General features: G+C 40.5%; 1 protein-coding gene across 1 annotated transcript; it reads right to left on the bottom strand.

Moving 5' to 3' along the window:
* Window positions 1-12,925: 12,925 nt before the first annotated feature.
* CXCL9 (C-X-C motif chemokine ligand 9) lies at window positions 12,926-17,686 on the bottom strand. The gene is made up of 4 exons (XM_032837891.1): window positions 17,550-17,686; window positions 15,829-15,955; window positions 14,206-14,290; window positions 12,926-13,206 (listed from the first exon to the last, which is right to left on the bottom strand). Exons 1-4 carry the CDS (start codon window positions 17,611-17,613, stop codon window positions 13,102-13,104), a joined length of 381 nt encoding a protein of 126 aa, XP_032693782.1. The 5' UTR covers window positions 17,614-17,686; the 3' UTR covers window positions 12,926-13,101.
* Window positions 17,687-19,118: the final 1,432 nt, after the last annotated feature.

Raw genomic sequence — 19,118 nt, 5'->3', positions numbered from 1 at the left:
ACTAATGGATTTATCTCCTTGGTCAGAACTTTGTGAGACGGATAGTCCTACCAAGGGGTGTTTTGGCCCGGTACAATGAAGCTTTGGCTAAAGGAAGGAGAGATTGTGTTTGTTTTGAAGGATAAGGAAAGGTTTCATGAAGATGGGTATACAGTTGGGTCTTGAAAGCGTGTAGTTTTGTTATGGGGGAGGGATACATAGACGACAAATAATAACTTGATTGAGACAGGCAGTAACCTCCCAAGAGTTTATTAGTATCATCTGTGTAAGAGAACATCATGAGGCTCCTTAGGGAATATTTCCTTCTTTGTAAAAGGAGAATGTTGAACAAACCCAGTTCTCATGCCAGCTTCATAACTAGAGGTACGATCTATATGATGATCCATGGAAATTTTCCATTAAACTAATGCTAAATATATTCTCTTTACTTATTCAACCTTAAATAAAACAATAATACCTGGGAATGATGGGTTTGATGTGCTATTGGATTGATGTGGTTTTTTTTTTTTTAAGGATTATGAAGTTTGATTTACAACTTTTTATTTAAGTTTGGTACATTTTTTTTAAAAGGTTTTGTTTATTTATTTGTCAGAGAGAGAAAGAGAGAGCACAGGCAGGCAGAGTGGCAGCAGAGGCAGAGAGAGAAGCAGGCTCCCTGCCGAGCAAGGAGCCTGATGTGGGACTTGATCCCAGGACGCTGGGATCATGACCTGAGCTGAAGGCAGCCGCTTAACCGACTGAGCCACCCAGGCGTCCCTTGATGTGGTATTTTTTGAGCCCATCTAAGGCCAACACCTCTGCTTCCACAGGGGATCTACCTTTTTTTTTATGAACATGTATTTGTTTTACAGATTTATTAAGAGGTAATTAGTGTGCAAGATATTGGCCATAAAGTGTGCAACTTGATGAGTTTTGATATGTGTACGCACCCACAAAATCATTATCACCAGGGTGCCTGGGTGGCTCAGTGGGTTAAAGCCTCTGCCTTCAGCTCAGGTCATGATCTCAGGGTCCTGGGATCGGGCCCTGCATTGGGCTCCCTGCTCATTGGGGAGCCTGCTTCCCCCTCTCTCTCTGCCTGCCTCTCTGCCTACTTGTGATCTCTTTCTGTCAAATAAATAAAATCTTTTAAAAAAATCATTATCACCATCAAGATAATGAATATATCCATTATCCCCAAGTTTCCTTGTGCTCCATTGTCCCCAAACATGCAATTTGCTTTCTGTCACCATAGATAAGATTGCATTTGTAGAAATGTTATATGAATGGAATCATACATTTCTCTCTCTCTCTTTTTTTTTTAAGATTTTATTTATTTATTTGAGACAGGGAGAGAAAGAGAGAGCGAAAAGGAGCGGGGGAGAGGAGCAGAGTGAGAAGTGGACTCCCCCCGAGCAGGGAGCCCTACACGGGGCTCTCTGGGATCACGACCTAAGCCAAAGGCAGATGCTTAACTGACTGAGCCACCGAGGCGCCCCATACATTATTCTTGTGTGTCGGACTTCTTTCATTTAGTATGATAATTTTTTTAATGAGAGGTTTTTGGTTTTTTTTTTTTTTAGATTTTATTTATTTTCTTGAGAGAGACAATGAGCACAAGTAGGGGGAGTGGCAGACAGAGGGAGACTGAGAAGCAGACTCCCTGCTGAGCAGGGAGTTGGACATGGGGCTCAATCTCAAGACCCTGGGATCATGACCAGAGCTGAAGGCAGATGCTTAACCGACTGAGCCACTCAGGTGCCCCTAGCATAATAATTTTGAAATGCATCCGTGCTGTGTATGTATATCAATAGTCATTCCTTTAATTCTTTAGTAATATTCTATCATATGTGTATAATGCAATTTGTTTGCCCATTTACCTGTTGACTGTTTGAATTATTCCCAGATTCTGGCAATCAATACTTGTGTTAAAGTCTTTATGCAGGTGTACATTTGCATTTCTCTTGGTGAATGCCTAGGAGTGGATGGTTGGATCATATGATAGGTTTTATTTAACTTTTTAAGAAACTGCCAACCAGTCCTTTGCTTCCTCCATTCCACTAAAACTGTTTTCATCTAGATCACCAGTCACCCTGATGTTGCTAAATTCAATGGTCAATTTTCATCCTTTTATCTTATCTGCAGCATTGGATACAGTTGGTCTCTCCCTCCTGGAAACATGTTTGGTAACTGGCCTTTAACTGGTCTCTCTGCTTCTTCCTTTGCCCCCCCCATTATATGTGTCCTTATAGCGGTGGTCGGAGGCACCCTTTTACCCCCCCAACTTCTGTTCTCACTCAGATTTATTTTTTTCTAAGATTTTATTTGTTTATTTGACAGAGAGAGATCACAAGTAGGCAGAGAGGCAGGCAGAGAGAGAGGGGGAAGCAGGCTCCCTGCTGAGCAGAGAGCCCAATTCGGGACTTGATCCCAGGACCCTGAGATCATGACCTGAGCCGAAGGCAGAGGCTTAATCCACTGAGCCACCCAGGCGCCCCCTCACTCAGATTTAAAGCTAATGTCCTTGAGTGGCATAGAAGGGTATACATAGTCTGACCCCACACTTCCTCTCTTCTCTCCCATCACACTCCCCTTTGCCCACTCGTCCAGACATAATAGCCTCCCATCTTCAATGCATCAAGCCTCAGGGCCTTTCCACTTGCTGTTTCCTTTTTTTTTTTTTCTTGAAGATTTATTTATTTTGAGAGAGAGAGAGAGAGAGAGCACATGATGGGTGGGGCATAGGTAGGGAGAGAGAGAGAAAGAATTTCAAGCAGACTCCCTGCTGAGCGTGGAGCCCAACACAGGGTTTAATGACCCTGAGATCATGACCTGAGCTGAAACCAAGAAATCAAGAGTCAGATGTTCAACCAACTGAGCCATCCAGGCACACCCCCCAGCTTTTTAAAAAGATTCTTTAAATTTATTTTTAAAGAGATTTTTTAAAAATTCTCAGTTAGAAATACATTTGCTTTATTTAATTAATTAATTTATTTATAATTTCAAGTTTTTATTTAAATTCTAGTTAGGTAATATATAGTGTAATACTGGTCTCAAGTATAGAATTCAGTGATTTCTCACTTACGTCTCATACCCAGTGCTCATCACAAGTGCCTCCTCTGACGTAAGCACCCCAACCCTTGCTCCCTCGCTTTCCTCACATGTCTGCTCAAGAGACACCTTGTTAGTGAGTCCTTCCCTGATTTCCTACCCTGCCTGGCACTCCACACTTCCTTCTTCTGCTCTGTTGTTCTCTTGCTCTTGTAAGCCTCTGGCCTAGTGTATATTCACTTGCTCCGTTGTCGTCTCACTGTCTGCCACTAGAGTATGATGACGGTGACTTTGTTTTGTTCACTGTTCGATCCTCCACACTCAGGGCAATATGTGGCACATAGTAGGTCATCACTTAATATTTGTTGAATGAAAAAATACACGGTCTCTTGTGTCTTCCGCCTCTTTAGTTGAGTGATTTGATTTACTAAAGTAACAACTTAAAATATCTTAGACATCCTCAGGCAAAATTTACTTCAAGATCAGTAAGAAACTAAACCGTGAATTCTAATTATTGTCTCTCTTTTAGAAACCAGTAATAATGATCATGTTTAGAAAAGCCAGGCATGTGTTTAGTCCTTTTCTAATGAAAATATCTTGTTTTTAAGAACTATCAGATTAGCCACTGGAGGGAGCTCACGCTTTTTTTTTTAAACAAGAAAATTTTATCATTTGCCAAAATGACCACAGGCAAACGTGTCAGCAAATTTCTTTTCAAGGTTAATATAATTTTTTTTTCTCTGAAACAACCACAGCCAAGTTCTCATGTCAAAATATTCCTCAAGATCGGTCTAGTGACTTTCCTTTTTATGTCTTTATACTTCAGACTTCAAAGGGTGATAACATTTTAGTTGGATTTGGAAGATACTCAGTGATTTTGTGATAGTGGGGAATAGCTCCTTTGAAGATAAAACCACAGCACATTATATCAATATTTAATCTCATAAAGGGTACAGAAGCAGAAGCTGGCTCTTATCCTTTGGCCAGATATCTTGGGTGTGCCAGATAAAACCAGTGCTGTTCCTTGCCTTATTCTGTAAGATCTGCTGTTACTGCTGGATTAATTTAGAAAATGTAAATACTACTAATGTGGTTGAGTCTGGGTCTTCCTGCTTTTCACTGTCAGAGGAGCCCATTAGGAAAATTCCCATCTTGGACCCAAGATATTCTAATACCACTATATAATTCTTCTATTGCATGAGAAATAAAATAGACTATGGCTAATTTTTTGTTTGTTTTGTTTTAGCAAAGTATACAAACATTTTGGGGTCCCATTCAAGAAGACAAGTTGCTAGAAGGGGAGAGAAGGTGTCCTACATATAAATTCTCTTCCTTTGCTGATAAATTATCCTTGCTTTTTTTTTTTTCTTTCTCTCAATATTAGGAAAAAACAAATCTCTCTGTGGCCCAAATGATATGAAGGTTGTGGTGAGATATTCTCAAGGATCTGCAACCTCAAGGATCACATTTATTTTAGGAAATAAATCAAAGCGATGAGAACACTTTTCTCCTTTCCTGTTGAGGAAGGTCATTGTAAGATGAGACTGCCAGTGGACCTGGGAGCTGGACCTGGGAGATCGGAGGCTCCTCAACCCCCTCCACATTCCGATGTGGGTTTCGCTTGCTTTTCCAGCTCCCGGAGGCTGCTCCAAGGACGTAGCCTTGAGATAATGGTGTGATGTTGAGAGCACCTGCGCAGTATATGGGACTGAACTCAGTCAAGGCCTCTTTATAAACTTTTAGGATTTCGTGGGCTAGTGGGGATCCATTCATCTTGCTGCTGCCCAAGACAAACCTAGTGTGTAAGTTCCCTTTATTTACTAAAACCACTACCTACCAACCAGCAGTAGCCTGCCTCATGCATTGGTCTCTCCCTGACTTCTACGTGAAGGGGGCTGGTCTCAGGGGGCTGGTCTCAGATTACACCAAGGATGCTCTAGGGAGAGCTGTGAACCTATACCTTCCGCAGAATGTTCTTCTTAGTTACGAAAGGTTGGAAACTCTCACTTTCAGGCAGAGGAATGGAACAATGTAGAAAGAACTTGGACATTACTTAGCATTGTATTTGATAGGAAATTAAGAAATAATGAAATTCTTAGAAATTCTTTTCTAATTTCTATCTCATTGCTATCAAAATAACCGAAAATAACCTAAGTCCAGAGAAGTAGTCTTCTCGCATTTTGGCAGTCCTAGATTAGTTCCCTACAGCAGTTTATTTTTGAATATAAACATAGTTAAAGAGCACTGGGAGCATCATTGTAAAATGTGGCCAGGTGAAGCCATCAGGTAGCCATTAAGTCAAAACTATGGTGTACTGGAAAGAAGAGTGAACACTGAATGCTTTGCAAGACACTTTAGAGGTCCTAGTCCCTCATGCTTTAGTTCACAGATGAGTAAACTGCTACTCAGGGAGGCCAGGAGACTTGCCAGAACTACTTGGCCGGTGTGTGGCAGACAGGTAATATCACTTCATTTCCAGAATCTTCATTGTACTTTCATCTGTAAGCTTCCTCCCAGTGTTAAAAGTCTGTGTTTGGGGATGTAGGAGAGAATAATAAAGATAATGCAGCTAACACTTAGTGATCAAAATGAAAAGTGTGTGTAACCTGTGTCATTTGGGTTCTCTGGGAAGCAGGCATGGAGATAGAATCGGACGTACCAGAGGTTTACGGGAGGTAACCCTCACAAAAATGAAACAGGGAGGCAGCAGAACTGGGCAGAGATAGCCTCAGACTGTGAGGCAAATCTAACAAAGTCTTAGTTGACCCGGTGGGGAGCTCCCCGGTAAAGACTGCCCAGAAGGGGAATCCTGCATTTGGCAAACAAGGCCAGGCCCTAGTGCTCTTTCTGTACTCAGTCGTTGGCTGGAAGCTGCCCAGTAAGAACATGGCCCGAAACCGGACGGGAGCCAGGCTGCGGCTAACGGGCCTGCTGGCCGCTGAATGGCAGGGTCTTTGTTGCTCTGAGTGGCACGGCTCCGTGGCCGCCACATAACCCAAGTGGCCCCAAAGTGCTCTAGCCTTCTGGAGTCACCTTCAGCATCCACATAGGGTGATGAAAGCCTCTATCCACCAATGAGAAATCCAAAAGCTTTCCCGGTATTTCCAGAGTCCCAGGAAGGCTCACATTCAACATGGAATGTTGCACAGCAATGTTTTAGAGCAGGTCATCACGACCCAGGGAATCTCCCGCCGCCCCTCTCTACCTTTACTCCAGCTTGCTGTGCCCCTTCCCATCTCCCCGTCCTGCCTCTCTTTTAGCTGTTCCAGGATCCCCAACACCCTCCCCAGCTGCCAGAGATAATTCCTGTTTCTATATTTTTCAGAGAAATTGAGCTCACTCTTGCTTTAATTTCCATTCCCCAAAAACTCTTTTGCCAATCTGGTCCTAATCTAAGGCTCCAGGCCAGAGATATCGATCTGCCTTGAGGTCAATTCTGCTGCTGGTAATTTATAGAAATGATTGATCACAATTTTAAGTAACAAAACTTATTTCCTGTTATATGGTTTATTTTTGACATTTCTCTCATAATTACAGATTTTGGTGTTCAGTTCCTCCTCTGGAGGAATTTCAGTGAGTGTGATGGTTAAGAAAGGCTGAGCCCAATCGGTCCTGAGCTCTACACAGAAGGCAGAGGCCAGGCTTTGTCCCCTCTAGATGGAAATACCAGCAACCCCCCATCCTTTCTAAAGCAAAGTGAATTCTTTATGAAAACAGTCAACTTGAAACAGTATAATAAAATACTATATTTAAAGAATGAAATTTCTTTATTCATATAGCAAGCTTTTTAAAAAAGATTTATTTATTTTAGAGAGAGAGAGAGAGCGTGAGCAGGGGGAGGGGCAGAGGGAGAGGGATTGAGAGAGAGAGAGAGAGAGAGAGAGAGAGAGAAGCACTCCCCGGTCTCCACACTCCCCTCTGAGTGCGGAGCCTGACACAGGGCTCGATCCCACAAACCCACTATCCTGAGCTAAAATCAAGAACCTGATGCTCACTGGGCCACCCAGGCGCCCCTCATATAGCAAGTTTTAAAGAGAGCAAATAGTTATGGAGAATTTGACATCTTTCCCTCTAATCTTGTATCAGTTTGGTCCAGTTCATAATGTTATTCACAGACTTAGATTTAAGGCTCTTTGTGATTTAATTACTTCCTTAAAATGTAGGGTCAAAAATCCTCCTGGGAACTTTTAAATAACTTCATATCAAAATGCCTCAAGTGATCTTGGCTTAGTGACTACCAAGAACCTCATTAACTCCTTATCAGCAGGGAAGGTTGCTTTTCCCCCCATCACTTAATTTCATCTTCTCTCTATACAGGTCAAAAAAGAAAGCATCTGTAATTGTAACTTCCCCCTGTATCCTCCTTTCTTTGAAGAAAGCAACTTTCTGTTTTCCCAGGACGGATAAAGAAATCTCAAATAGCTTTCCCAATGTACTGACCTAGAGATCACTGACGTTTAAAGTCACAAGCACAGTTTACTGACTAAATATTTTACTGATTTCTTTACCAGCTGTTCTAATACAAAAACTTTGTTCAGATGCAAACTGCTTTCTGGTAGAGCAAAATAATTTAAATTTTAAATCAGGGAACGATTCTTAAAGTCATAGTGGGAGTCATAGTGGGTCATAGTGGGAGGATTTCAGTGTTTCCAGGAGCATTCTGGGATGGAGTCCTGGGTGGGATGGGAAAGCCAGATTTGAATCATGAATTGGGTGGGAGTCAGATTGGGGTGAAGGGTGAGGGGAACAAATGTATAAAAGAGAATTAGCAAAGCTGAAGGCAGAAGTGAGCGTGGAAAGTTTAAATAATAGCGGTGAGCGTAGTTACGAGTGATTTGGGAAAGGCCTAGAAGAAAATTTGTGGTGAAGCATACGTCATTTAAGTAAAAAAATACATATTAAGTCCTTCCAAATTGCCAGGCTCTGGTCTAGGCACTGTGGATGCAGGGATGAAGAGGACGACGTTTTCTGCATCAGGAAACTTAAATTAGCGTTTGTGGTGGGGTGGGAGACTGGCAATTATCACAAAAGTATTCTTAAAATATTTAAAATATATAAAATATATAAATGTATTTAAAATTTCAGATTGTGATGAAGTTTGATTGATTTATCAGATTGTGATAAATGAGAATGAAACATTATAGTTTCCAGATCTTCAAAATTGTGTGTCCTTCTAGATAAAATTATAATAGGCATCCTCTGCATGTGTGTCTTATTCTATGGTTAGTTTATGTTGGCATTCTTAATATTATCTCCCATATGAATTTCTTAGTAGGAATCTTTTAAAGCTGCTGGCCCGTTTCGTGAAGGATGTCTCCGTTAGCACTCTATTTTATAATCCTTGTAATCCCAGTTCTCGTTTAGAGGTAGCCAGAGAAGGCTGTGCCCACGTAAGTGGCAATCCATCGTTGCAATGTCTGGAAGTGACTGGATGGGGGCATGTGTCAATGTCTTCCAGTTGTGGGTGTCTCACTTTTTGCTCAGGAAAGCTCCACAAGATATGACCACCTGACAAATGCATTGAGTGAAGCTGGGTTCAGATTTAGAGAAAATCCTCAGCTTTTTCTTTATAAAAAAAATTTTCTTTAAGGAAAAATGTTATAAATATTCTCATTTCATCTGTTCTAGAGGGTATGCATGCCCGACTTTGGAAAGCACTACAGTAGAGAGGGTTTGGGGACATGATGGCTATTTCATTAAGCTTGAGAAGGGACAGAGATCTGGGACATGAAATTTGAGCTGATACTCAAACGATGAGGCAGGAACAGTCACGCAAAGAAGAAGGCACAGTCATATCAGGGAAGCAGAGGCTATCTGAGTATTACGGGAATAAAGGGTTTACTGTAGGAATCAGATCTTACGCAATGAGGAAGGACCTTTGGAAGTAAAAGTCTGGGAGCATATTCAGGGAATTGGACAAAGGTTCACCGATCAACCCTTCAGAAGCACTGGGACCACTGGACAAATCCGATCTTGTACGAAAATCCAAGAGGCCTTAACCCATCCAGTGCCACAGTGGGACTGCTAGCGGCCTGTGGGGAGCGGTTGCTTCTGTGTGACTACGGCCTCTGTGGGTGCACTTCCAAGTATCCGGTGGAGGCTGTTGGCCGGTTGTTAGTCACAATGACAAGTTTGTCATTTTATCTAATCAAGAGTAATGGCCACTCCCTCACTCCCAGCTTCCAAATCTCACAGAAGTGTCTCTTGGGTTAATTCTGACTTAGAACCACACAGGGAAGGAGATTCTGGGAAACAGAGTTCCCAGGTTAACCAAGCTGGTATAGCACAACCCAGCATGACAGGGAACAGCATGTGCCAAGGCCATGAGAAGGCAATGAACTCAGTGTGCTTGAGAGACAGAAAGATGAGGCTGAGGCCCAGTTAGTGAAGGGCAGGATGGAGGGAGCATGGTCAGAAAAGCAGGCAGGGCCTAAACGCAAAGGGTTTTGTAGGTCCTGGTATGTTTGATTTAATTATAAATTATAGTATTTTAAGCAAAGGGGTGATATCCTATGAGTTGTACTTTGAAAGGATTATTCTGGCCATTAGAATGGTAAGGAAGAGAAAATTTGATCAAAAGAGACAGGAGAGGGTGCCTGGGTGGCTCAGTGGGTGAAGCCTCTGCCTTCGGCTCGGGTTGTGATCTCAGGGTCGTGGGATCGAGTCCTGCATCAGGCTCTCTGCTCAGCAGGGAGCCTGCCTCCTGCCCCCCTTGCCTGCCTCTCTGCCTACTTGTGATTTCTCTCTCTGTGTAAAATAAATAAATAAAATCTTAAAAAAAAAAAAGAAAGAGAGAGAGAGAGACAGGTGAGAAAATAGGAGTCTATTACAGTCTAGGAAAGGGATAATAGTGGCCTGGACTATGTGTATAAAAATGTAGATACAGAGAACTTGTCAGATGAGCTTTTGGCCTTTTCCAGCGTATTTTTTTTTCAGTCCTGGAAACATTTCTCTGTGTATGAGATGTGGAACCCTCTGTGCAAGGGAGGTACACCAGAGGTGAGTCATTACTGAAGGTTGGGACTGACTCCAAGTACTTTCTATGCATCAGATCTATGCCGGGCCCATTCCTCACAACAATCCTGAATGAGGAAACTGGTGCACAGGCAGGTTAAACAGTATACTTGAACAAGCTCATGTAGATAGTAAGTGGTGGGCTTCTGATCTTAACCCAGGTATCTCAGAATCCAGAATCATAGCTCCTTCCACAGCCTCCTGCAGTCTCTCAGCTTAAAGCCCTTGTGGGGAGTCATGTCCATTGTCAGCGGCTGCTTCCTGTCCAAACATCACACCTTCTGGCCTCCTCTCACATGTACATCAAATGGACAAGGCTGACAGTCTTGTACATTCTCAACGTTCTTAGTCCACACTGCATAACATCTCCAACTTCGTTTTCTGTACCCTTAAAGAACTTCTCCAATGTTTAGATCTCCACTAAAACTAAATTAGGCTTTATGGTATTTAAATATATATACTTTCAGGATATGGAAAAGAGGGCATCTTTTGTTTCCTAGGTGTATATCTCACTGAAATAGCTTTATCTTTCGGGATTAGGAAATAAACTGCCTTCTACATAACTCTTCAAAGTCAATGCTGCTTTAAGGCATTGTCGTCATACTCTCAGTTGAAGTTTTTTTCTGTCCCCAAAGAAGTCCATGTCTTTATCTCAATTATACCCTATCTGATGCGGAAGAAAATGAATAAGGACACATGAGAATTACCGTTAAACGTGTTAACAGTTGAGGTACATGTTCAAGACACTAAAAAAATAAAATCTGTATTTATTTTCTGATCAATGGTCTTTTTATTGATGCTATTATCTTTTAACAAAGAAAGTATTTGAAAGTACAAGTTATATATGCCAAAACTGATTTGAACTTAATTATTGCTTAGAGAGTATACGTGTATATATAAGTAATGAATGATTATCATGTCATACATGTCATAGGTACTTAGTTAAAGATGTGGTCTCTGGTTATTTGTTATGCACGATCCATTTTTTAAAAGATTTTATTTATTTGAGGGAGAATGAGAGAGAGAGAGCATGAGATGGGGGAGGGTCAGAGGGAGAAGCAGACTCCCGGATGAGCAGGGAGCCCGATGTGGGGCTCGATCCTGGGACTCCAGGATCATGACCTGAGCTGAAGGCAGTGACTTACCCAACCGAGCCACCCATGCCCCCTGCACTACCCACTTTACCTGTGAGACACCTGGCAACTGGGTCCAAACTCTCAAACTATGGAATGTTCAGAGTTTTCGGGGGTTGCATATTGAAGAAGCTGAAGAGTTTCACGATTAGATACGATGCTGTTTGGATGGGATCACCTCTAGGCAGCACTAGAAATCTCCTGCAATGTTACAAGTGACAAAGTCTGGCAGAGTAGGTGTAAGTTTACATTCTGGCCAGAGATGTTCTCTCCTACACGATTCACTGAACCTGCTCTTCAAGAGGGTTTCTAAGACCTGTTGAAGCTAAATGAGCACCAGCCGTGCCTCCGCCAACAGGATCTCCTGCTCCCTCCAGCTCTTGGTGTCTTAATTCTCACCCTTCCTCTGAGACCTGGTATGGTAATTGGTAATCACAATACTCTACAAACTCTGAAACGGACAATGACATTTATAGCTACCTAAAATGAGTTTTCAAAAGGCACTTGGTGGCTTTCTTGTCAGACATAGAAAACAGGCAGGTCAGGAATGGTACTGGAGGAATTTTTGTACTGGGTGGGGAAAGGTTGCACAAAGCTCCTTCCTACTGTAAATTCTATGATTCTAAGTATCCTGTACTATTTCATGAAAACAGTTCAGAATGTCCGGTGATTAAACATTGTCTTCCTATTTGCTGGAGAGGCCACGTTAACATCCTGTCCTAAGGCAAGACTGTTGCATCACCCCCATTCCCGCAGTGACAAGGGCCTGAAGATAAGGAATAAAAGATGTCACCAAGGGTTAGACAACACGGAGTAGCCAGTATAGACAGTTTCTGCTCTGAGATGGCCTGGTTGCCCTCCTACCTGTCAAAACTGCAACTGATAAATTATTCAAAACCTAGTTCACAGTCTACTAGGCATGGCGACAGATTCAAGGAAATAAACTGTGGTTTGCTGCCCTCAAGGAGCTGGCAATCTGGTTGGAGAAATAGAATAAGCATGCAAAATTTAATTAGAGAACAGTCAAGTGCTCAACTGTATGGTACTGAACACAAGTGAAAGGAGAGTTTTAAGAGAATTCAAATGTCCAGAAGGTTTTGTTTAAGAGGCAGGATTAAACCGAGCCAAAGACTGGTCCAAGTAGGATCAGTAGGGAGAAGGCGGCGTTCTTGTGGAGCGCTGGGGAAAGAGTGATGAGGAGTAGAGCCAGGTGAATGACCTGTGTAGCTGAGACAGTGAGAACAGGCTTGATGGAAGCAAAGATAAACAGTAAGACATACAGTGTGAGCTTGGGCAGCTAAGATGGGGTCCCATGTCCTCAGAAGCTGGACATAAGCTTCTGAAAGCCCAGTGCTAGTGTTCTTCGGTGGTGGTCCCCAGAAACAACCAGCATGGGTCTCTCAGAAACATGGTGAGACCTGTAGGTGGGTTCAAGTACAGATGCTAAATGGCCTGGCAGCTTGGTGAGGTCCAGCTCGGTTCCAAACTCATTGGCTTCCTAACATGTGGACAGGCTGGGGCTTGCGGGCATGAGCCTCAGAATATCCTCTGGAGGCTGGAATCTGCGGCCTGGGAAGCACAGGGCTGCTCTTCCAGGAAGCTGCTGCGTATGGGATGGGACCGTGTACAGGATGTGATTGTGCGTGCATTTGTCCAGATGTGGGTGTTAAGACTGTGATCTTCAGCATGATGAAAGTCAGTTGGTTGGTGGTAGAAGAACAAAGTCCAACTACAGCCTGTAACAACTCTTTACATTTGGATTTTAAAAGCAACTTTCTAGCTTTAATTACAATTTCACAACAATGCTTAAACTTCTCTAGAAAAAAAAAAGTTTATGTATTAAGTTGCCATCCCCTTTTAGAATTATTTCAGTATAACTAAAAAGAACATTTTCACACAAAACACTTGCTGGTAAAGTGGTTGTTTATGTGGTCTTCTTTTGACGAGGATGTTGAGATTTTTTAACTTTTAAAACTTTCTTGCTTTTTTGATATCTTTTCCCTTTTTTTTGCTTTTTCTTTTGGTTGACCTGTGAGGAGAAAGAAAATGAGAGTAATATTCCTTTATCTTACCAGTTTTCCTTCCTTATATTATATTTGGACTCTCCAGACTGTTTTGTTTTAATCTTCAAAAATGGTTTAAATTTGCTTCACTCTCAAAAGGGCTTCGATTCTCTCTACTCTACTGACTTCGAGGAGGAGGCCATAGCCTCCTAACTGGTCTTCTTTCTTCTATTCTCCAGGCTTATTACTGCCCTTACTCCAACTCTGCTTGTCCAACCCACAACCTTCTGAGGCTAGCACTATTATCATCCACTTTTTACAGAGGAAGAGACGGAGGCTTGGAGAAGGTGGCTTGCCCGAAGTTGAGAGCTAGTATTCAGCAGAACCACTACACCATCAGACTCCAGAAGCAAGCTCCTGGCTTTGTCCTGGTCTACTTTTCTACCTCAGTTTCTTCTCTCCCTTCCCGCAAACTCCAGCCACACTACCTGAGGCTCCCTGAACACAGCAAGCTCTCCTGAGTCCATGCTTTTTCATGCTGTCCTTATTCTCTTGGGGAACATATGAAAGGAAGACATATGAACAATCTTCCTTAACACTCTCTCCCTGCCCCTCCTTCTGGCAAGAAAAAGGATTACTCCTTCTATAATCCTCAAGATTCTGGTACATATCTTTATTTTTCTCACATTGTACTATAATTAATTGTTAGCACATCGGCTACAGCAGGAAGGGACTACAGCTTTTCTCTGTCTTCAGTGTCTACCTTTCAATCCAATACATATTTATTATATTGAATAAGAAAGGTAAGCTCCCTCTCCTCATGGAAAACACTTCTAGTGGGGGATATAGACAAGTGATGTTATATGCAGAAATACAATTACACATTACAATGATGACATTATTCTAGGAACAAAGTAGGAACACAGTAATTTTTTAAATATATCCTTAAAGAAACTACATGGATTCTTTGTTTTCCAAAGTCAATTTCTAAAAGAAAGAAAATTTTGTTCCTCCTGGTCACTGACCTGTTTTTCCCACTCTTTAATCAATTCTTGCACAACTGCCAAATCGGGGTTTAGACACGTTTGATATCCATTCTTCATTGTTGCACTGCCAAGGAAATAGCAATGAGGTTTTTTTTTTTTTTCTACTTTCAGTAATTTAAATGCCTCATTTTACCTCCAGAATTCAATTCCCTGGTTAGAATGTATTTATGTCATCACTACAAGCATCTAAGACTTTCAGTTTTTCTTCCCAATTTTTTGTTTACTTAATGAGTGGGGGTACTTAGATAAATTTCTAGGAGAAACACAACCCTAAATTATTTAAACTAAAAAAATTATATGAGCATTTCCAGTGTCATTAAATATTCTTTGAAAATACATATTTAATGGCTACATAATATTCCATTGGAAGGCTAAATAAGAGTTTATCAAGTTTTCATTATTATAAAATAATTGTTAAAATAATATTTATATTATAAAAAATAAAAAATCCAATAAGTACATGCAATGAGAGAAGCTTATATCTAAAGATAATGTTAGTTGTGTTGTGGTGAAAATAGCCATTTTTGTTTAAATGAAGAAGCAAAATAGAAAAGTTGTCGATATAGCTATTTTTTTTCCAGAAACAATGAAAATCAGCATGAAGTTTGCTATATTTTCTAATGAAATTCCCTAAAACATAAAATTTTTAAAGACATGACTAACAGACTGGTTGACTATTTTAAATCACTTATGGCAGACTGTCCAGGAATAATTTAAAAATTTTTTCTTGAATTTTTCTATGTAATCTGAGAGTAAGAAGAGTCATTCTATAGATCAGCCTTAATTTAGGTTTCAAAAGATTGAAACTAGCAATTCTAATCTTTAAAAAGGTTATTATTTTTATGTTTTTATTTAAATTCCAGTTAACATCCAGTATAATATTAGTATCAGGTATACAATGTAGAGATTCCACACTTCTGTATAACATCCTGTGAAAGTTATTATTAATAGGAAAGAACTAAAGACATGATACAGACATAGTAAGTTTGATTTCAATAGCAAAGAATTGTAAATAATCTACATTTAGGCATTGCTCATATGGATTATGGTACATCCATATGATGGGATGTAATTTGGCCATTAATAATGACATTATAGAAAAAATGATATTGCAGAAGATTTACTGACATGAGGAAATGTTCATGACATAGTGTTAATGAGAAAGCAGACTATAAAAGTATGTAACATATAATTTTGTTTTTATGTTTACATACAATAAATATGTACATGTGTATATATATGTTGTATCTATAGACGTACACAAATGTAAATGAGGGAAATTTGGAAGACTATAGGCCAAGAGGTGATCAGTATTTGTCACTGTAGAAGTGACACTGTAGAAGTATAAATGATTTTTATTTTCTTCTTTTGAGTTATTTGCATTAAATATTTTCTACATGCTTGGTGATATATTCTCCTTGGTTTAAATGTCTACCAGAAATTCCTTGTTGTTTAGAAGAAAAAAAGTAGATCACACTTATGGAGGGACAGCCATCTGAATTTTAAGTGTCTGTACAGCTAAGGGTCCTAAGGGTAATTCTGACACTAAATTTAATGTTCCTGCCAATATGGTGCATGTGTGTTGGATGAGGTTTTACTTACATGATTTCAGTTTTCTCACAATAAGAGCTTGGGGCAAATTGTTTAAGATCCTTTAAGGATTTTGACTGGATTGTTCCTTGGGTGGTGGTGATGCAGGAACAGCGTCTATTCCTCATTGTTGGGGTTCCTAAGGGAAAGAAAAAGGGTAGAGAAAAAGGGAGAGAAAAAGAAAAAAACACTGATTAAAGGGAATGTCTCAATTTAGATGATCCATCAAAATGATACATTTGACTTGGTCATGGTTGTTACTGTCACGTACTGAGTATGTTTGTTGGGGACTGTGATAAAAAAATAAAGTTACCACCAGTGGACCTGTGAGCTGAACCTGGGCCCTTGAAGACTTCTCTTCCTCTCCCCTGTACTTATAGTGTGGGTTCCACTTGCCTTTCTGGCTCCCAGAAGCTGCTCCAAGGACATAGCCTTGAAGTGGTTGACATGAGGTTGAAAATACCCACACTGAACACATGACTAAGCCCAGTTAGGGTAGCTTTTTAAGTTTTTAAGATCTGGTAGGCAGCTATAGGGATCCATTTGTCTTGCTGCTGCTCAAGACGAGTCCATATGTAAGTTTCCTTTGCTATTATTATTATTATTATTATTATTCCATTGCTATTATTAAAACTGCCACCTATCAACCTGGAATGGCCTGTCTCTCTTTTTGGTCTCTCCCCGCCCTCTGAGTAAAAGGGCTGGCTTTAGATGAGAGTTGTGAACCTACACTGTTAATCATTACCACAAACTTTTGAAAGAGGAATTATCTCCATTTTATAGATAAAGCAGCTGAGGTTCAAAGAAGTTACAGAAAGAACAAAGTCATTCAGCATTTACAGGGCAGGTAGAGGTTCTACCTCAGATTTTCTTGAGTCCAAAGATACTGCTCTTAATTACCGTATCTTACAATCTTAGGAAAGGAGCCATCAAAGGAGCCACAATATTTAATAAAAGCCTATCATAGGTCAGACACACAGATATCTGATTCATGTGTGCGATGTGGGCCACAATTCCTTAGGCAACTCCAGAAGCCATTTATTATCTGGCCTTAGTGGAATGGAGTTGGTGTTGGTTTGGGCAGAAAGATCTACTTATAATAATCAATTACAACCACCAACCTCATCCTCCCCACTGCCTTGCTTTTTGACAATACTTTAAGCTTTCCAAAACTCTTTGAAATACATTATCTTCATTCCTTAATCCTTTAAGTCATTCAACATATATTTACTCAGTGCTTACTATATGCCACACATTGTGTGGTTGGTAGAAAAAGCATAACTATAAAGTCTCCATTTTATAGGTAAGAAAACTGAAATCTAGAAAAGTTCATTAACTTGCCCAAAGGTGGTTAGTAAACAGATTTGGGACCTCTCTGATTATTAGACTCTTAATTGGTTAGCCACAGACATACTTATTAAGAAACAGTATCAGGGTTACAAAAATAATTTAAGAGACAAATTCTTTGATCTCATTACCACTCAGTTCAACAAACATTTATTGGACACTTACTTTATGACAGGAATTCACATACCTGGACTGAGATGATTTATGTTTGACTTAGCAGTCTAAGATATGAACTCTGGATAATGAACTACAACACTGAGAAGCTTTTATGAATGACTCATATCACCTACTGATGCATGCCATCAACTTTTTGGGCAAATCATGAGACTTTTATAGCAATTCACATTTCTGACTTTACTAACCTAATATTACTCCGAATCCCTTACCTTGACCTCCAATCAGCGTCAGGAAGATGATACTCAACAAAAGAGGAATACCACCTTTCTTCATAGTGGTAGTATGGAGTTCTACTGAATTACTCCTGTATTGGATTTCACGCCTGAGAACTTCTTTAGAGAATATGCTCTTGGGAATCATATTTATTTGGGAAATCCATTTCCCAAACTAAACTCTGATTGGCTGTTTTTAGCTGACTTTGCTAAACTGACCACAAGCCCAGTGGTGCTGGGAGAAACCCTGTTTTCAGATCCAAGGGAATTTCTGCATGTTTTATTTCCATTTCACATAAATGGGTAGTTTACAGAAAGGATGTGAAACCAGCATCACTGGCACCCGTTAGCACAGTCACACCTACTCACCTGGGTGAAGAGTACATTATATAATGAATATAATATTATACAACAAGGGTTAGAGATGTTGTTTTCGGATGGAAAATACTAAGGTCCAGATAAATAATTCATTTTTTTCCCACTTTTCTTACTATTTACAAAATATCCTTCTGTATAATATATAGGTACAATTTTTTTCATCTATTGTCTACCCGATAATCTTAAATAATCAGCATCTTAATTTCCTCAGCGACCAGGTCATTTCCTACTGTAAGCACATTTTTAAAAGATTTTATTTATATTTGACCAGAAATCACAAGTAGGCAGAGAGAGGGAGAAGCAGGCTCCCCACCAAGCAGAGAGCCCGATGCGGGGCTTGATCCCAGGACCCTGGGATCATCACCTGAACTGAAGGCAGAGGCTTAACCCTCTGAGCCACCCAGGCGCCCCTACTGTAAGCACATGAAAAAAAAATTTTATTTATTTACTTGAGAGAGAGAGAGAGAGAGAGTGCATGCGCACGCATGACTGGGGGCAGAGGGAGAGGGAGAAGCAGACGCCCTACTAAGCAGGGAGCCCGACATGGGGCTTGATCCCAGGGGCCTGGGATCATGACCGGAGCCAAAGGTAGATGCTCAACTGACTGAGCCACCCAGGAGCCCCCATTTTGTTTTTTATATTACTGCTGCTATAGCTTATTACTATTTTTTAAGTGGTTTGACTAGTTAATACTGGGATCAGTTGAAAAAAGACAAATGGGACTACATCAAACTTAGAAATTTTTACGCACCAAAGAGAACAATAGATGGTAAAAAAGGAACTTACAGAATGGAAGAAAATAAGTTCAAATTGCCTGTCTGATAAGGAGTTAATATCCAAAACATATAAGGAACTGGCATGACAACAACAACAACAAAACCCCAAATAACTGGATTAAAAAGTGGGCAAAGACTTGAATAGACATTGCTCTAAATGAAATTTACAGATGGCCCATAAACACTTGAAAAGATGCTCAACATCATTAGTCATTAGAGAAATGCAAATCAAAAGCATAGCTGATGTCACCTCATACCCATCAGGATGCCACTATCAAAAAACAAAACCAAACCAAACCAGAAAACCACAAGTGTTGTAAAGGATGTAGAGAAGTTGGAACTCTTGGACACTGTTGGTGGGAATGTAAAATGGTGCAGCCATTATGGAAAACAAAACAGAGGTTCTTTAAAA

The sequence above is a fragment of the Lontra canadensis genome, unplaced genomic scaffold, assembly GCF_010015895.1.
Source record: "Lontra canadensis isolate GAN:19392208 unplaced genomic scaffold, GSC_riverotter_1.0 scaffold1, whole genome shotgun sequence".
Lineage (NCBI taxonomy): Eukaryota > Metazoa > Chordata > Mammalia > Carnivora > Mustelidae > Lontra > Lontra canadensis.
This window is presented reverse-complemented; position numbering and strand designations above follow the sequence as displayed.